Below are 16,786 nucleotides of genomic sequence, written 5' to 3'. Positions count from 1 at the left end.
GTTTGGGCGTATCTTGGATTTTATTATTTGCTGCATAAGAAGGTGCATGACATGATTTATGCAGTGTGCAAAATCTGCAAAATGAAAGTCAAGTACTTCGGAAACACTTCAAATCTGCAAGCCCACATGCGACGCCATCACCCAGAGCTAAAAGAGGGGAGCAGCGGTATCTGCCGACTACTGACCAGCGCTTCGCTAAACTGCCAGCCAACTCTGAACGAGCAAAGCAGATAAGTAAATTTACATCTAGAATCACTTGATTAACCTTGTGAAGCTGCATTTTCTTAAACATAAACATTTTTAAGTAATATAACTATTTCTCAGAGCTCTTTCAATCAAAAATCGATTCTGAATCGAATCGTCACCCCAAGAATCTGAATCGAATTGAATCGTGAGTTGTTGTACAATTCATATCCCTAAAAGACAGACAGGTGAGAAATGGTCAAACACTGCAGAGTGTAAGATGGTACCAGACTGGTCTGGGCTGATACTGCAGCTGCTCATTGCTCTCACAGACGTCACCTTTCCAACAAAGAAGTTTAAAAAGTCCTCACAGGTTGAAACAGTGGCGTCACCCAAAGAGGTACGAGGATTTTTTTTGGTACGAGGAGTTAATTGTATTAAAGAGCACACAAGGGCAATTTCCATCAGTGGAAATAATATTTGACAGATATCGGGATTTAGCCTCTTTCACAGCTCTTTCACATACTGAGCGAGACTGTTCCTCAGTATCTCCAGTGAAACATGTAGTTTGTCCTTTTTCCAGCGTTGTTCTGCCTGTCTGTAGTGCTGTCTGAGGGTCCTGGTAGAGTCACTTAACCAAGGGTCAGCCCTTGGTTTAGAAGACCTGCATCTGAAAGGCGCAACTGTGTCAAGAATCTCAGTGCAGGTGGAGTAAAATGACGACAGAAGGTTATCCGGGCATTCAGGAACATTATCTTCATCATATGCTGACAACTCCAAAGACGTGAATGCAGCAGCAAACTCCCCAGCAGTTGAAGAGGTAATAATCCGACGTCGGAAGGCTAGGGCAGGAGGCTTACTGACAGGTGGTGGAGCAAGAACTTCAAAAATGACGGGCAGATGATCTGAGATGGAAGTGTCTGATCAATCAATCAATCAATCAATTTTTTTATATAGCGCCAAATCACAACAAACAGTTGCCCCAAGGCGCTTTATATTGTAAGGCAAGGCCATACAATAATTATGTAAAACCCCAACGGTCAAAACGATCCCCTGTGAGCAAGCACTTGGCTACAGTGGGAAGGAAAAACTCCCTTTTAACAGGAAGAAACCTCCAGCAGAACCAGGCTCAGGGAGGGGCAGTCTTCTGCTGGGACTGGTTGGGGCTGAGGGAGAGAACCAGGAAAAAGACATGCTGTGGAGGGGAGCAGAGATCAATCACTAATGATTAAATGCAGAGTGGTGCATACAGAGCAAAAAGAGAAAGAAACAGTGCATCATGGGAACCCCCCAGCAGTCTACGTCTATAGCAGCATAACTAAGGGATGGTTCAGGGTCACCTGATCCAGCCCTAACTATAAGCTTTAGCAAAAAGGAAAGTTTTAAGCCTAATCTTAAAAGTAGAGAGGGTGTCTGTCTCCCTGATCTGAATTGGGAGCTGGTTCCACAGGAGAGGAGCCTGAAAGCTGAAGGCTCTGCCTCCCATTCTACTCTTACAAACCCTAGGAACTACAAGTAAACCTGCAGTCTGAGAGCGAAGCGCTCTATTGGGGTGATATGGTACTACGAGGTCCCTAAGATAAGATGGGACCTGATTATTCAAAACCTTATAAGTAAGAAGAAGAATTTTAAATTCTATTCTAGAATTAACAGGAAGCCAATGAAGAGAGGCCAATATGGGTGAGATATGCTCTCTCCTTCTAGTCCCCGTCAGTACTCTAGCTGCAGCATTTTGAATTAACTGAAGGCTTTTTAGGGAACTTTTAGGACAACCTGATAATAATGAATTACAATAGTCCAGCCTAGAGGAAATAAATGCATGAATTAGTTTTTCAGCATCACTCTGAGACAAGACCTTTCTGATTTTAGAGATATTGCGTAAATGCAAAAAAGCAGTCCTACATATTTGTTTAATATGCGCTTTGAATGACATATCCTGATCAAAAATGACTCCAAGATTTCTCACAGTATTACTAGAGGTCAGGGTAATGCCATCCAGAGTAAGAATCTGGTTAGACACCATGTTTCTAAGATTTGTGGGGCCAAGTACAATAACTTCAGTTTTATCTGAGTTTAAAAGCAGGAAATTAGAGGTCATCCATGTCTTTATGTCTGTAAGACAATCCTGCAGTTTAGCTAATTGGTGTGTGTCCTCTGGCTTCATGGATAGATAAAGCTGGGTATCATCTGCGTAACAATGAAAATTTAAGCAATACCATCTAATAATACTGCCTAAGGGAAGCATGTATAAAGTGAATAAAATTGGTCCTAGCACAGAACCTTGTGGAACTCCATAATTAACTTTAGTCTGTGAAGAAGATTCCCCATTTACATGAACAAATTGTAATCTATTAGACAAATATGATTCAAACCACCGCAGCGCAGTGCCTTTAATACCTATGGCATGCTCTAATCTCTAATAAAATTTTATGGTCAACAGTATCAAAAGCAGCACTGAGGTCTAACAGAACAAGCACAGAGATGAGTCCACTGTCCGAGGCCATAAGAAGATCATTTGTAACCTTCACTAATGCTGTTTCTGTACTATGATGAATTCTAAAACCTGACTGAAACTCTTCAAATAGACCATTCCTCTGCAGATGATCAGTTAGCTGTTTTACAACTACCCTTTCAAGAATTTTTGAGAGAAAAGGAAGGTTGGAGATTGGCCTATAATTAGCTAAGATAGCTGGGTCAAGTGATGGCTTTTTAAGTAATGGTTTAATTACTGCCACCTTAAAAGCCTGTGGTACATAGCCAACTAACAAAGAAAGATTGATCATATTTAAGATCGAAGCATTAAATAATGGTAGGGCTTCCTTGAGCAGCCTGGTAGGAATGGGGTCTAATAAACATGTTGATGGTTTGGATGAAGTAACTAATGAGAATAACTCAGACAGAACAATCAGAGAGAAAGAGTCTAACCAAATACCGGCATCACTGAAAGCAGCCAAAGATAACGATACATCTTTGGGATGGTTATGAGTAATTTTTTCTCTAATAGTTAAAATTTTGTTAGCAAAGAAAGTCATGAAGTCATTACTAGTTAAAGTTAATGGAATACTCAGTTCAATAGAGCTCTGACTCTTTGTCAGCCTGGCTACAGTGCTGAAAAGAAACCTGGGGTTGTTCTTATTTTCTTCAATTAGTGATGAGTAGAAAGATGTCCTAGCTTTACGGAGGGCTTTTTTATAGCGCAACAGATTCTTTTTCCAGGCTAAGTGAAGATCTTCTAAATTAGTGAGACGCCATTTCCTCTCCAACTTACGGGTTATCTGCTTTAAGCTACGAGTTTGTGAGTTATACCACGGAGTCAGACACTTCTGATTTAAAGCTCTCTTTTTCAGAGGAGCTACAGCATCCAAAGTTGTCTTCAATGAGGATGTAAAACTATTGACGAGATACTCTATCTCCCTTACAGAGTTTAGGTAGCTACTCTGCACTGTGTTGGTATATGGCATTAGAGAACATAAAGAAGGAATCATATCCTTAAACCTAGTTACAGCGCTTTCTGAAAGACTTCTAGTGTAATGAAACTTACTCCCCACTGCTGGGTAGTCCATCAGAGTAAATGTAAATGTTATTAAGAAATGATCAGACAGAAGGGAGTTTTCAGGGAATACTGTTAAGTCTTCTATTTCCATACCATAAGTCAGAACAAGATCTAAGATATGATTAAAGTGGTGGGTGGACTCATTTACTTTTTGAGCAAAGCCAATAGAGTCTAATAATAGATTAAATGCAGTGTTGAGGCTGTCATTCTCAGCATCTGTGTGGATGTTAAAATCGCCCACTATAATTATCTTATCTGAGCTAAGCACTAAGTCAGACAAAAGGTCTGAAAATTCACAGAGAAACTCACAGTAACGACCAGGTGGACGATAGATAATAACAAATAAAACTGGTTTTTGGGACTTCCAATTTGGATGGACAAGACTAAGAGACAAGCTTTCAAATGAATTAAAGCTCTGTCTGGGTTTTGGATTAATTAATAAACTGGAATGGAAGATTGCTGCTAATCCTCCACCCCGGCCCGTGCTACGAGCATTCTGACAGTTAGTGTGACTCGGGGGTGTTGACTCATTTAAACTAACATATTCATCCTGCTGTAACCAGGTTTCTGTTAGGCAGAATAAATCAATATGTTGATCAATTATTATATCATTTACCAACAGGGACTTAGAAGAGAGAGACCTAATGTTTAATAGACCACATTTAACTGTTTTAGTCTGTGGTGCAGTTGAAGGTGCTATATTATTTTTTCTTTTTGAATTTTTATGCTTAAATAGATTTTTGCTGGTTATTGGTAGTCTGGGAGCAGGCACCGTCTCTACGGGGATGGGGTAATGAGGGGATGGCAGGGGGAGAGAAGCTGCAGAGAGGTGTGTAAGACTACAACTCTGCTTCCTGGTCCCAACCCTGGATAGTCACGGTTTGGAGGATTTAAGAAAATTGGCCAGATTTCTAGAAATGAGAGCTGCTCCATCCAAAGTGGGATGGATGCCGTCTCTCCTAACAAGACCAGGTTTTCCCCAGAAGCTTTGCCAATTATCTATGAAGCCCACCTCCAGGAGAGACACAGAGAGCCTGTGAGAAGTCACTACATCTAATAAGTGCTCAGTACATGTAGGGTGTTTATTCACCAGCTGAAATAGATCAAAAGATGTTTAAATTCACTGGCCAGCTTATCAGATGAACAACAAATATGAATGTTGAAATCCCCACAGATTATGAATGATCAAATCTGGGGGACACATCTGCAATAAATTCAGAAAGCTCCTGAATAAATGTTTTTGTTGTACTTAGGTGGACAGCAGAGCACAGCACATAAAACTGGACAGGCAAATTCTATTATGAACTGCTGTACCTCAAAAGAGGAATATTTATTTACAGGTAGGGGCTTACATGTAAAATATTCCTTGAATACTGTAGCGACTCCACCCACTCTGCTAGATGCTCTCAGTGTGCTGAGGAAGGGGCACTTAGGGGGGAGGAGCTCAGTGAACGCACTGACATCACCTGGTTTAGTCCACGATTCTGTCAACAGAAGGAAATCCAACTCACATGTCATGAAGAAATCATTCAAGATGAAAGTTCTATTCCCAAGAGACCTCGTACTAAAGAGAGCCACGTACAGTCAGTTTGCGTTGTACCACGCACAACAGGACGAAGATTTTCGAGGCCCCGTCTGCAGATGCTGACACACTGCGAACTGATGGGACACTCGTAGCTGGTGTTTGGGACAGCTGTTCTGAGCCAGCTGATCTCTGTGGAGCGCCGCACGATGAATCCATTTTTCCTCTGGGGAAACTGTGAGAGGCAACGACGATCATCCAATGAGGACTGTGCCAGGTAGGCTCTCAGTCTAACAAGTATTCCGCTTCGTTTCCCCCGCTTTCTATGGTGGCGCTTGCAGGACAAAGGGACAGGAGACGCCGCAAGTAGTGGGGCACAGACGCCAGGAAAGGTAGCAGTGTTTGTGATTGCCCGCTAAAGCCAAAGATTGTAGGATATGTCGTTGACCCTTGAATATTCAGGAGGATCTGGCGATCATGCACCAGTAGCGGCGACACATTCTTAACAAAAAGTAGCATTAGCAACAGTATTAGCAAAACACAGAACAGAGGAAGACGACCAGTCATGCACAGTGGCGCCATCTTTAAACACGACTTTACTATGTGTAAACAATGACTCATGATGACTTTAAAACTTCCTCCACAAATTAATAACCTTTCTAATTCATGTGGCATTATATTCAAAATGCTGTACTTTGTTTTGTTCACTTTAGAGTAACTGTGCCCAACCTGTTCTTGGAGGGTTCCTGCCCTGCATGTTTTCCTGTTCCACTCCCAGGACAAGACAGGAGAATACAAAATATATATTTAAAGTACAGCAGGGGTCACCAGCCCTGTTCCTGGAGAGCCCCTGTCCTGCAAGTTGTCCACGTCTACCTACTGAAGTCACACCTGTTTTTTTTTTTAAAGTGGTGTTTTCCAGCTCTTGACTGGCTGAGCACACCTGACAGAGTTGGAAAACATGCAGGGCAGGAGCCCTCCGGGAACAGGGTTGGGCACAACTGCCTTAGAGCCCAACAGTCCAGACATGATTCATAATATTCTGAAAGCCCTGGAGATGGCCGTTTCTTATAAACTAAAACAAAGTGGTGCAACATGATGTTGAACTTACACTTTACGTCAAAGCGACTCTTCATGTTCATGCTAAAGATGTGCATACGCAGGTTGGCTGCTGCAGTAACAAAGTCCATAGCAGGAGGGTCATCCTGACAAGCAGATGGATAAAACTCACATCAGCCACTTTACATTGTATCCCTGTTACAACTGACTGAGCAAGTTTGGTCGTCCTCAAGCTTAACGCTTCTACTGCATTAAAACTCCCCACTTTGAATAACTAAAGCTCCCTGTTCCCTTTACTGCTGATGAAATCTTCATTCACCAAACATTTATTTAAGAATAGATTTTTAAAGATTATTTACAAGCTTCACCTTCTCTCGTGTTTTGTGTTACCTTGTCCCAGACCAGCTCAGCTCCTTCTCCCTTTTCTTGCAGCTGTGAGCGGAGAGTCTCCACGCTGTGCTGGAACATCTGAGAGTATCCCCAAACTCCCAGAACCTGCTGGTCCTTTAACCCTGAACACGGGCTGTGCTCCTGAGGAGACACTGGGACACACAAATACAAAACAGTGGAACAAACACTAAGAGAACGCCACTCACGCACAAGCACACTGTGAGAATAGACTCAGCTACATATGAACACATCAAGTCGGCAGCAGAAGACGGAAAATGATCACCCCTGACCTCAAGGGAGAACTGACAGAATATGATGAATTCTAAAATATTAAGTTGTTTGTGGTCACTTTAATGAGGCCAAACGACAAAGGTTCTATATTTGTAGGTGAAACAGCCGAGATGCTTCGATGGCCCATGACCCAAACACCGGCTGGGGCGATGCAGGGAGTCTGAGTGACATCTAGCCTCGCTGAGTGTGACAGGCTGAATTTATTACACTGCTCAGATCAGAATGATTCAGAAGTCAAACTCAACATCGAACACAGAAAAACCTAAAATAGAGATATCAAGAAGAGTTCGTCTGCCTAATGTGATGTGGCACTTCAAAGAGAAAAACGTATTTAATTACCAGATCTGCAGTATGATACTTAAAAACAGAAAATGTATTGTGCACTGTTTATGATTTATGAGTCTTGAGAAGCATACTCAACTTTTCTCCCCATAAAAAAATAAAATAAAATCATGATACTTGCAAAATCTAGATAACCACTGACTTCTCCCTACCACATACAGGTACTTATGTTCTGCCGTAGGGGGCACACCATTTGTTTTTGCCTGATTTTTTTCTGGAATTCTCCAACAAGTAATTCGGGCTCTGGCTCCTTTATAACCCGTGGTGCATACAGAAAGCACAAAGTAGTAATAAATAGGTACTGTGAAACACAACCCCATCCCACAGATTTTACTTCTCCTGTGTTCACACACAGCAGCCATGCCGAATATCATTCTGCTGTCTGGCACTGCTCCGGTGTCATATGGCTTCATATGTAAACAAAGTCATTGTCCCCTTCGTTATTTCTAAGTTCTCTGATTTACACATGATGGTCAGTAAACATCCAACAGCCAGAGTCAAGTTTGTGTTGCTCGATTCATTTGTCCGTCTGCACTCATGTACTTCAAATCCCGTTTTCACATCCCAGCTCTCGTACTGAGATCGTGAACAGGGTTGTCCGCTATATACTATAGTCACAAACAGTCACTGCATTAACGCTAGCAGAAGTGTGTTTATCACGTAAAAAAAATAAAATAAAGGATGTTGACAATGGAGTGCATTCTCAGTTAATGTTTCCTTTTTGCTCCGTACCGCAAAAAGGAAAAAACTGAGAAAAGTGTATTGTCCCAGCTCTGGTAAAAGTGAAATTGTTAAGTGTATAGACGTACCGCTGTTCTCTAAATGCTGCCAGTCCAAAGGCAGCGGAGCTTTCCTCTTTTTCCACAGCTTGTCCATGGTCAACAGGTACATAATGTCATCTTTGAAAAGCTTGAGAGTAAACAAAATAAAAATTATGTTGTGATTATGTGGAAAAAGTGTTTTAATTTATTATACAAATAAAAATTGAAATGTAAGAATTCCACTTTCACCGAAAAAAGTTTAAAATTGCAGTCTGATAGGCACCTTAGTGAAGAGTTTAATGGGGTCATATCCCGTGGACCGAGCCCATTCCTTGGTAGATACGCGCCTGATGTCGCCGTCCTTTTCGGAAGCCGTAGCACAAGCTGCTGCCTCTTCAGGGTTCCCTTTACACAGAAGAACTGTTTCACACAGTGTCGGGCATTTGTGCAGTTTTAAATTTGTGACAAACCATTCTGTTTTGTGAGAAAAGGTGACAGAGTCACACTGCTGTTTGCAGCCGTCACAAACACAGTGAAAAGCCACACCAAACCCAACCGCCACTCACATGCAGCTTCAGGATCCGCGGTATCAGGAGACACTTCTTGGTCTGCATCCTCTTCTCCAAACAGCTGACTAGAAATAATACCAGCAAACACAGCATGGTTACCATGGAAACACACCACAACAGCATCTGTTGTTTTTGAAAAAACAATGTTTCTATATGTGCAGCAGCTGACAGACAGATTAGAGTTTAATAAATATATTTCTGTCTACTAAGCCCTACCCAGTTGTAGTTCATCTTAATGTCTCAGCTGTAGAGATTCTGAAAATACATCTGTTGAAAAAATGTCAGTTACATTGCAGATCTTCAATTTTGTTTTGGGTTGTTTTTTTTGTTTTTTTTAGGATTAGCCTTTTCACTGTGGCAGTTTGCACTCAATTGGTAAGTGACCCGCATATGCATAACCTACAGGGAACCTACAGATAATCTGTTTCCATTTCACCCTGTCCTCCGCATCTTCCTCTGGCACACCAACCGCCTACATGTCCATCACCCCATCCATAAACCTTTTTTCACCCACCTCTTGTCACCCTGCCTGGCAGCTCCATCCTCAGCATCCTTCTCTAGATATACCCCACAACCCTCCTCTGTCTCCAAACTGTCCTACCTGTGCTGTCCCTCTGATTATGTATGACTATGAGCAATGACTAATTCCCCTTCTCTCCAGAGCACACCTCCATCTCTCCAGGTTCATCTAAGTCTTCAATAACTACTACAGAAATTTAACATTTTCCAGAGTATAATTTGCACTTGTTACAAAATGCCTCTTGAAGAAGAAGCACCCATTTATGTCACACCTTTTTCAGCATTATCGGCTCTTTAGTTTGGGATTTTTGTGCATTTCTGTAGTGTAATACTTATTATTGGCATTTATTCTTTTATTATTAGTTTATTTTGTTTAGTACTTTGATTCCTGGAAAAGTGCTACAAAACAGTCATTCAAATTATTGTTTATATAACAAAAGGTGTGACTTTGCTGACTTTTTTGTATATAAATTTCTCTGGAGTATAAGTCACAGGACCTCCTAAATTAGTTTATTACTTATACTGGGGAAAAAAAGAACTGTAATTATGATGAGCCTTACTTGAAGAGATACTTTGCCCAGACGATGCAGTGGATGGGCTCTGATGGTGTGTTTCTGATTGTGCATCCTGGGAAGGTCTTCTGGGTGGGTTTAGGTTTGCATTCATAGCACTCTGTCAGGCCCTGGTAAAGGAGGAACCAGATGGACCAGATGAGACAAAATAAATGATAAAATAAACTATATGGGTATACTTATTCCAATTTTAAGGAAGACACAAGACAGCCACATTTATAATCTTCTTCTGACATGTCTTGCAAAATATCAAGAGAATATGCACAACAGACATGTTTTGCATATTCTCTTGATTCATATATTATGATGTTTATCACTAACAGCATGTAAGACATCAGCAGCCAGTGAAGTATTTTTGGTTGTTCTAAGTCCTGCGGCAGAAATCGGAATAAGCAGTAGACTGTGTTGTGTTTTTCAGAAGGCCCATGAAAACTGACATAATGCAGCATGCCACATTATAGGAAGTCATGCAGAAGACTGTTTGGGTCACCTAATTTGTGTGTGAACTGCAATCAAATTTTACAGATAGTAAAATAACAACTATACATTATTTATAAATGTACTCTGCGCTGCATTACTAGAACTGGTTTAAAACCTACTCACACATTCTGCTTGTTAAAACATTAATGTGCAAGTAAATTAGAGCCTGTAATGAATAGTTTTAAATCTTGATTTAAATACTACTGTTAGACCACCAGCTTTATAAAACTGTTTTACCTTCTTGATGACAGTGACTTGTCCCAGATAGCCCGCAGTGCCACTCTCCACCAGCGGGATATCAGCTGCCAAACACATTCTGTTTACATGGTTTCGAGCAGCTAAAAGGACAAAGTATTTAATTTCCATCATCATGATAATACGTTGGGACGCTGGGCTGAGACATGAATAACATCAATAATGTTAGGTGAGGATACCTCTGTTATCCAGAGCGTTCATCACTAGCTTGAAATTTCGGAAGAACTCCACATTGTACTCAGGACTGTTGGAACAAAATAATAATATTATATATATATATCAATCAATCAACTGCATTTCTACAGCGCTTTTCCATATAAGCAATTTATAATGATGCCTCCCGTGCCAAGCATTTTGGAGATTAGGTCCTCCTCGTGGCACCCTGTCACTGTCAACTAGGCTGTGATTGTATTCCTTGGGTAAAGTAATTACATTTATGATATAGTTAATGACTGGTCAGGGGATGGAACCTAAGACCATCAGGTAGCAAGGCTACCAGCACACCAAACATAAATAAATTAATAACACTAATAATATTTAGAATATCAAGTAAAGAAAGACTAACTCCATGATGCTGTCATGGTAAGCGGTGATATTTGCGGTGGGACAAAACAGCAAGGCACTCTCCTTGGCGACCTGGATAACAGCAGAAACACAGACATGTTCAAACATCACATAATTCTGTCTGCTATGTAGTGATAAAGAAAACACAGATGTTTCAAGACATCTGCTTTTGCAATTCCGTGTAGTTTCAGTATCATATTTTCTCAACATAAATAATGCCATGTCCATAAGAGACCACTGTAACCATACTGGGCTTGTTTTTGAAGCTGCAGTTGATTATTTTCTTACAAGTCTCAAAGCCTGGCAACACTGGTTCCAATTCCATTTCCATCTTGTTTACAAACCTCGGCTTTAGACTTTCCAACATGTTTCTTCTGAAAGAGGAACTGACGGTTCAGGTTGCTGACATCAATTGTGTCCAAGTCGATCTGTCAAAATCCAGAGGTTATTATTAACATGTGGCACAAGCAGGTCCAAAAATGCTTACGAAGAAAAGGAGCTTATATTGTCATTGTACAGAGATGAATACATACAATGAAGTTTGTCCTCTGCATTTAACCACCCTAACTATACGACACAACCATACCACTATGAGCAGTGGGCAGCCACAGTCCGGTGCCCGAGGACCAAGTCCACATGTAGAGACAATAAAACAATAAATGGCAGGTTGCCATTATTCTGACACTGTGAAATTACTTTATCCAGTGGCTTTGCATTTCGAAACATCACAACCTTTCATGGTGTGTGATTTTGTCTGAGATCAGTGAGGGACAATTTCTGAGGTCGTGGTCTGATCTCCCCCAGTCTGATCAGTCCCCTCTTGCATAGTGCACATGCATGCAACAATGGTGACACTCAGTGTTTACTACCAGTAAAATCAATCCCTCCTGGATTCAGTTCTTGCTTTGCTTAAGACGCTTGTGATCTCACTCTAGATATATAGTGAGCATCATCGCCATGATGGACAGAAGAAAACAGCACGAAAACAGGATAAATTGATCATCACATACATGAGGAGAGACTGTTCAGCCTAGCTATATGTATTAATACACTAAGTCTATGAGTGGGGAGTAGTGGGTAGCAAAATAATTACAAGTCTTACAAGACTATCAGAAGCTGGTGCCAATCTGTAATAATATACCCTTTAAGATACTTTAGAAATTATAAGTAGACAACAAAACAGTAAACACTGGCAACCGGTGGAAATTGGGCTACTGCTGGGCGAAGACGAAGAAGAAGAGGAGGAAAACGTTGCCACGAACAGCGGGAGAAGAGGAAAACTAGAAGGGTGGAAATGAGAGTGGGGACTTTGAATGTTGGTAGTATGACTGGTAAAGGGAGAGAGCTGGCTGATATGATGGAGGTAGACATATTGTGTGTGTAAGAGACCAAGTGGAAGGGAAGTAAGAGCAGGAGCATCGACGGTGGGTACAAGTTGTTGTACCATGGTGAGGGCAGGAAGAGAAATGGTGTTGGGGTCATTTTAAAGGAAGAGTATATTAAAAGTGTGCTGGAGGTTAAGCGAGTGTCTGACAGGGTAATGAGTGTGAAGTTGGAAATTGAAGGGGTGATGATGAATATCATCAGTGCATATGCCCCACAGGTAGGTTGTGAGATGAAGGAGAAAGAAGATTTCTGGAGTGTATTAGATGAGGTGGTGGAGAGTGTGCCCAAGCATGAAAGAGTGGTGATAGGAGCAGACTTCAATGGGCATGTTGGTGAAGGGAACAGAGGTGATGAGGAAGTAACGGGTAGATATGGTATCAAGGATAGGAATGGGGAAGGACAGATGGTAGTTGATTTTGCAAAAAGGATGGAAATGACTGTGGTGAATACCTACTTTAAGAAAAGGGAGGAGCACAGGGTAACATATAAGAGTGGAGGAAGGTGCACACAGGTGGACTACATTCTTTATAGGAGATGCAAGCTAAAAGAAATCACAGACTGTAAGGTGGTAGCAGGAGAGAGTGTCACTAGACAGCATAGGATGGTTGTTTGTAGGATGACTTTAGAGGTAAAGAAGAAGAAGAGAGTGAGAGCTCAAAGGATCAGATGGTGGAAGCTGAAGGAGGAAGACTTGTGTGAAATTTAGCGAGCAGGTGAGAGAAGCACTAGTTGGAGGGGAAGCAATTTTGGACAACTGGAAAGGTACTGCAGATGTGGTGAGGGAGACAGCTAGGGCAGTACTGGGTATGACATCTGGACAGTGGAAGGAAGACAAGGACACTTGGTGGTGGGATGAAGAGGTCCAGGAAAGCATAAGGAGAAAGAGGTTGGCGAAAAAGTTTTGGGATAGTCGGAGAGATGAAGAAAGTAGACAGGAGTACAAGGAGATGCGGCGTAAGGCGAGAAGAGAAGTGGCAAAAGCAAAGGAAAAGGCATATTGCGAGCTGTACAAGAAGTTGAATAGTAAGGAAGGAGAAAAGGACTTGTACTGATTGGCCAGACAAAGGGACAGAGCTGGAAAGGATGTGCAGCAGGTTAGGGTGGTAAAAGATGCACATGGTAATGTGCTGACAAGTGAGGAGTGTGTGCTGAGAAGGTGGAGGGAATATTTTGAAGAGTTGATGAATAAAGAAAATGAGCGAGAGAAAAGGCTGGATGATGTGGCGAGAGTAAATCAGGAAGTAAAAGAGATTAGCAAGGAAGAAGTGAGGGCTGCTATGAAGAGGATGAAGAGTGGAAAGGCAGTTGGTCCAGATGACATTCCAATGGAGGCATGGAAATGTCTAGGAGAGATGGCAGTAGAGTTTCTAACCAGATTGTTTAATAAAATCTTGGAAAGTGAGAGGATGCCTGAGGAGTGGAGACGAAGTGTGCTGGTTCCTATTTTCAAGAACAAGGGTGATGTGCAGAGAGGCAGTAACTACAGAGGCATAAAGCTGATCAGCCACAGCATGAAGTTATGGGAAAGAGCAGTAGAAGCTAGGCTTAGAAAACAGGTGAAGATCTGTGAGCAGCAATATGGTTTCATGCCGAGAAAGAGCACTACAGATGCAATGTTTGCTCTGAGAATACTGTTGGAAAAGTACAGAGAAGGACAGAAAGAGTTACATTGTGTTTTTGTGGACTTAGAAAAAGCTTATGATAGGGTGCTAAGGGAAGAGTTGTGGCATTGTATGAGGAAGTCTGGAGTGGCAGAGAAGTATGTTCGGGTAGTGCAGGACATGTACAAGAATAGTGTGACAGCGGTGAGATGCGCAGTCGGAATGACAGACTCATTCAAGGTGGAGGTGGGATTACACCAAGGATCAGCTCTGAGTCCTTTCTTGTTTGCAGTGGTGATGGACAGGTTGACAGATGAGATCAGACAGGAGTCCCCATGGACTATGATGTTTGCAGATGACATTGTGATCTGTAGTGAGAGTAGAGAGCAAGTTGAGTCTAGTCTGGAGAAGTGGAGATATGCTTTGGAGAGAAGGGGAATGAAAGTCAGTAGTAGCAAGACTGAGTACATGTGTGAACGAGAGGGAGCCCAGTGGAATAGTGCAGTTACAAGGAGTAGAAGTGGTGAAAGTAGATGAGTTTAAATATTTGGGGTCAACTGTTCAAAGTAATGGAGAGTGTGTTAGAGAGGTGAAGAAGAGAGTGCAGGCAGGGTGGAGTGGGTGGAGAAAGGTGGCAGGAGGGATTTGTGACCGAAGAATATCAGCAAGAGTGAAGGGGAAAGTTTACAAAACAGTAGTGAGACCAGCTATGTTGTATGGTTTAGAGACAGTGGCACTAACAAAAAGACAGGAGGCAGAGCTGGAGGTGGCAGAACTGAAGATGTTGAGATTCTCTTTGGGAGTGACAAGAATGGACAAGATTAGGAAGGAACATATCAGAGGGACAGCTCAGGTGGGACGGTTTGGAGACAAAGTCAGAGAGGCAAGATTGAGATGGTTTGGACATGTGCAGAGGAGGGACCCAGGGTATATAGGGAGAAGGATGCTGAGGATGGAGCCACCAGGCAGGAGGAGAAGAAGGAGACCAAAGAGGAGGTTCATGGATGTGCTGAGAGAGGACATGCAGGTGGTTGGTGTGACAGAGGAAGATACAGAGGACAGGGTGAGATGGAAACGATTGATCTGCTGTGGCGACCCCTAACGGGAACAGCCGAAAGACAAAGAAGAAGATAACATGACTAATTACTGGGGAGACCAATCACACTGCAGTGCGTGTCGACTAATCGTTCTGCTCCAAAAGGACACATTGAAGGCCACAGTGAAGGCAGGGAGACCGATCAGACCGCAACACCAGTTTGTAAGTTGTATTCTTTGTGGTTCTTTGTGTTGGAATCTGCAGTATGATCTCTTGACCCCAAGCACCTTATCCTTGCCAGATGAGTTGCTGCACAATGGAGCATTACAAAAACTACCTGTATGAACCACTTTCCTTAATTTCAGAGCATATAATTTGTGTGAATCACTCAAAAAAATAAAAAGGGCACCTTTTTGTTACCCACCAATGCTGTCATCCTTACCAGAAATGCCAGAAAGAATCACAGGGCATTGTGGGAAAATTACAGTGCATTTATGGAAATGAAAAAGCCACTGGATGTCATCCGCAAACAACATAACTGGACATAAGGTCTCACCTGGCATATTATTCAGTAAAAATAATGAAAATAACAGGTCCCAACACACTTCCTTGAGGTACTATTCAAGTTTTACCCTTCCCCCATTTAGACGCTATATTATTTATGCCGTTTTACTTCTGATCTGTTAAGAAACTTGAATCCAGTTGTCCACCTGGCCTGAAGTGTTAACTTTTCTAGATGTGTAACACTCACTGCAAAGAGGATTATCAAGTGCAAAAACGAAAATTGAGCATGAACCGGAAGCGTTAGGAAGCTCCTGACAGGGGCACTAAAACCTATAAACGGGTTTAATCCTGCTCTTCATATTCTCAAAGTTCAATGTGCAATAACACAATACCGGCTCATACAAAGCTAGCCAACTAGCTTAGCACCAATGGCGCCAAAATAGAATAATGTTCATATTTTAATTAATGCCGTGACTCGTCCAGGGAACAAAACCCCCGACAGATCACATACAAATACCCAGCACAGACTGAATAGATTTCAGGAGCCACGCTTCATTCCAGCGCCACGTCTCATGAATGAAGTCCGATCCCGCTCAGATGTGCTGCAGCACAAAGACTTAGCATGTTAGCCAACGAGCTAACATGCAAACAAACACACAGACACGCACCACTTCGATATTTTTGAAGCCGGCAAGAACGAGATTCTTCAGCAGCTCACAGCCGATTCCTCCCGCTCCAACCACCAGCACCTTGCAGGTGGACAGAGACTCAGCCAGCTGTTTTCGGAGCGGACCCACCAGCTCGACCATGTTGTTCTTCGACCAGCTAGCGGCTTGCGTCTTCTTCTGCTTCTTTTTGTCTTAATAACGGTTGTATGCAACCTAACGTGCACGTCGCCACCTACTGTACCGGAGTGGAGTATGCAAAGCATTATTAATGTTTCATAGTATTTATTAACTACTTTCGCTTTTTTAAACTAGTATTCTTAACTCTAGTCGATATATTTATACATATTACCAATGTTTAATCTATTAATAACTGTTTTGTATTGCTAGTACTTTTACTATTTACATTTTCAGGTATTCTTGTACGATGTTTGATTCATAGTGTGTCTTAATTTCGTTGTCTTGATGTCTTTTCACTTTTTGCTCTATAAGACAAATATTTTTGCAATATGTTTGCAGTATTAAATTATTATG

General features: G+C 41.9%; 1 protein-coding gene across 3 annotated transcripts in view; it reads right to left on the bottom strand.

The window, feature by feature from the left end:
- The window catches only part of uba2 (ubiquitin-like modifier activating enzyme 2), a 32,714-nt gene extending 16,260 nt beyond the window's left edge, over positions 1–16,454 (bottom strand). For 2 of the 3 annotated variants that reach the window (XM_034177237.1, XM_034177239.1), the window contains exons 1-11: positions 16,256–16,396; positions 11,405–11,488; positions 11,062–11,132; positions 10,676–10,740; positions 10,479–10,579; positions 9,750–9,871; positions 8,668–8,735; positions 8,385–8,506; positions 8,150–8,249; positions 6,708–6,859; positions 6,370–6,463 (exon numbers count right to left, since the gene is read on the bottom strand). In XM_034177237.1, coding sequence (XP_034033128.1) covers positions 6,370–6,463; positions 6,708–6,859; positions 8,150–8,249; positions 8,385–8,506; positions 8,668–8,735; positions 9,750–9,871; positions 10,479–10,579; positions 10,676–10,740; positions 11,062–11,132; positions 11,405–11,488; positions 16,256–16,396 — 1,120 coding nt within the window. Of the gene's footprint in view, positions 1–6,369; positions 6,464–6,707; positions 6,860–8,149; positions 8,250–8,384; positions 8,507–8,667; positions 8,736–9,749; positions 9,872–10,478; positions 10,580–10,675; positions 10,741–11,061; positions 11,133–11,404; positions 11,489–16,255 lie in introns of all 3 variants that reach the window. The other variant, XM_034177238.1, reaches the window with a different exon arrangement.
- Between the last annotated feature and the right edge of the window lie 332 nt (positions 16,455–16,786).

The sequence above is a fragment of the Thalassophryne amazonica genome, chromosome 8 (assembly GCF_902500255.1).
Source record: "Thalassophryne amazonica chromosome 8, fThaAma1.1, whole genome shotgun sequence".
Classification (NCBI taxonomy): Eukaryota; Metazoa; Chordata; class Actinopteri; order Batrachoidiformes; family Batrachoididae; genus Thalassophryne; species Thalassophryne amazonica.
The sequence above is the reverse complement of the archived record's forward strand: the minus strand, read 5'-3'. Positions and strand labels throughout refer to the sequence as shown.